General features: G+C 40.7%; 1 protein-coding gene across 4 annotated transcripts in view; it reads right to left on the bottom strand.

Annotated features, from left to right (window-relative positions):
* UPF3A (UPF3A, regulator of nonsense mediated mRNA decay) overlaps positions 1-2,787 on the bottom strand; it is a 53,540-nt gene that overhangs the window by 42,124 nt on the left and 8,629 nt on the right. For all 4 annotated transcript variants that reach the window (XM_025215178.1, XM_025215175.1, XM_006033393.3 and 1 more), the window contains one exon: positions 1,022-1,128. In XM_025215178.1, coding sequence (XP_025070963.1) covers positions 1,022-1,128 — 107 coding nt within the window. Of the gene's footprint in view, positions 1-1,021; positions 1,129-2,787 lie in introns of those variants that run through there.

The raw sequence follows: 2,787 nt of genomic DNA, 5'->3' as shown, positions 1-2,787 counted from the left end.
GAAGTACAACATACAGATGCTAACACATGCTCAAAAAACCCATCCTAGCGCTGCAGGTGCCTAAACTCGCTCTCTGCCTAATTTTTCACTGGTAACGTATTGCTGGTACCAAAGCTTCTGATGTTATGCATATGACAAGCCAAATTTGGCTGTTGGCATGGCCCCCCCCCCCCCCCCCCATCTCTTTGAATGTGCTTGGTGATTATATTTCTGAAAGGTTCAAGCTTTAGGAGTCACAGGCTCTAATAAACCATTCCAGAATTGTGACCAGAGGTACATACATGGGTTGGCTAGAGAGATAATTCAGCATATAGTTAAGCATACATATCCCTATGATACATACTTTGTGACTTCAACATCCAAACAGATGCAATATGACAATGTTAAAAGTGTTTCAGTTACTTTAATTGTTCTATTTCCTCCCTTTCTGAAACTTGTTTTGTTAGAAAGTTTTCTTAACTTGGTTGATACCGCCCACTACAAATAGTTAGTAAACTTCCTTTGTTTCATTATTCTTAAATTGCCAATGAAATAATTACAAAATATACTGAAAGAAATAAAAGCTCTACCCTTGACTGACCAGTTGTGTATCTTTAACGTTTGCTTTTTAAAATATTCATGAGAATAAAACTATATTTTTGAAAGTCTATAAAAAGCTAATGTAAATGTGGAAGCAATTAAGGAGTTCATTTAAATTCAAATGAACATTTGGCCAGCTCTGCTCTTTTCAGCATTAGGAAGGCATAATATAAATTGAGGAAAAGCTCTCTTCTACTTCACCAGTGAAAACTGGAACAGAACTTGAGTATTTTCAGCAACAAGATGATAATTTTCTGTCTTAAAGTTCCCTGCATAAAAAAAAGCAAAATCTAGGTAACCAACAAAACAAAAAGATAGAGGTTCTGGGGACAAAAGATGCAATTTTGTATGCGACTATGCCCAAGGTACCTTAGACAGGTTGCTTGCAAAAGCACAGAAAAACCTCTTTTCTTCTTAACACTAAGAAACAACGTCTCCTCACCTGGGATCAGCAGTGCAAAATTCAAAATAATCATGGGCAGGTAGAGGATGCAGCTGCTCCTCCAGCTGCTCTTTAGTTAGGCAAGGAGGAAGCCGGCGAATAACTACCTGCAAAGTACCAAAGAGAAAAGAAAAGTAACATTAGCACTAATCTAGAGATAAAATTATTGCAAAAATAGTAAACAAATTAAATAGTAGTTTTCCAAAAACTCTCTCTAGAATTTAAACTTTCATTTGGTATGCATTTGCTTGCACCAGCAGGCAAGTGGAGTGGACAACCTACAGCTAATTTCCGTTTCTGTCACATAAAGGAGAGGAATTGACAGCTATCACATATAGTGTGATTCTAGGAGAGAGGAAATATCTTACAACAAAGAGCTTAAGAGCCAGGATACTTCAGTCAAAAATAAACGACATTAACGAATTACATAAAGCCAAATTTATTGCTAGGAAAACATACCTAATAATGGATCTGGCAGCAAGTCTTAAGTGGAGTTTCACTGTGGTCTGTTTTTGGGCTAAGGCTGCTTAACATTTCTATTCATGGTATGGATACAAGGACAGAGAATATGGTGATCAGCAGGGATCCTGGTTTTCTCCAACAAAAAAAAATCCCCAATTTTCAGATTAAAAAAGTAACTCAAACTCCACATTTTTCCATTATTCAAACGAAACACCACTATATGCAGGTTTATATAGTAGTGATGTTTCATTTTAATCATGGACAAATGTGGATTTTGGGTTATTTTTTTAAATATGAAAATTGGGGATTTTTTTTTTTAATTCAAGTAAACCAGGATCCCTGGTGGTCAGACCTGTAGATGCCACTAAGGTGGGTGAGCATATCAAAACTTTAGGGGACAGGATTGAAATCCAAAGTTGTCTTTATAAATTGGAGGACTGGATCGTAGTCACCAAGATTACATTTAACAAAGACAAATATAAAGTGCTACAAACAAAGAAATAAAAAGAAATGCACAAACATGAAATGGCACATGATGGGTTTGGCTCTAACATAGCTAAGGAAGAGAGGGGTGCTTACAGTGGATGACAAACTCAGTATTAGTCAACAATGCAATGCTGTTGCAAAAAAAATGCAAATGTGTGTTGCATGTTTGCAGGGGTGTATTCTCATTTTTCTCTTCTTCTTCCGCTCTTGTTTTCTGCATGGCCTTTCACAGCAACTGATGAAGTGAGCTTCAGGCCACAGAGCTTGTGCTCTCTCATACATGTATACATATAGACTATATAATACATATATGTATATAAAGGGGCATGTGTGCCCCACCCCTGGACCCAAGAGGTGCATCCGGACGAGCATGCACATGCCTCTTGCCCCGTCTCAAACCCTTTTGAGACGGGGCAAAAGGCACATGCGGGAATGAAAAAATGTTCCCCACACTGCGAACTTGCAGCACAGAGAGAAAATTAGACCCCTGGATATCCAGGGGTCTAAAAAAATCCAAAGTTTAAAAAAGCGGGGCAACCGGAGGCTGGGTCCTCCACAGAGACGTTCTAGCTGCCAGAGCACCTCTATGGTTGGCCCCTTTCCCTGGTGCTAAACACGAGGCCTGCCAGACAGCGCAGCACCAGTGCTCCAGTGCCATAAGTAAGGGGTCGGGGTAGGGCTGGAGGAGGGGGGAGGGGACCATGGGGGACACCCCCGCCTGCCCCCCCCCAGCCCACCCAATTCCTGCTCTGCCTGGCTTGACCCTCCACTTGCCCCAAGCCCCATTGACCCCTGTTCTATATGGCCCCGCCCCCCCT

Source organism: Alligator sinensis, unplaced genomic scaffold (genome assembly GCF_000455745.1).
Source record: "Alligator sinensis unplaced genomic scaffold, ASM45574v1 scaffold1463_1, whole genome shotgun sequence".
Lineage (NCBI taxonomy): Eukaryota > Metazoa > Chordata > Crocodylia > Alligatoridae > Alligator > Alligator sinensis.
This window is presented reverse-complemented; position numbering and strand designations above follow the sequence as displayed.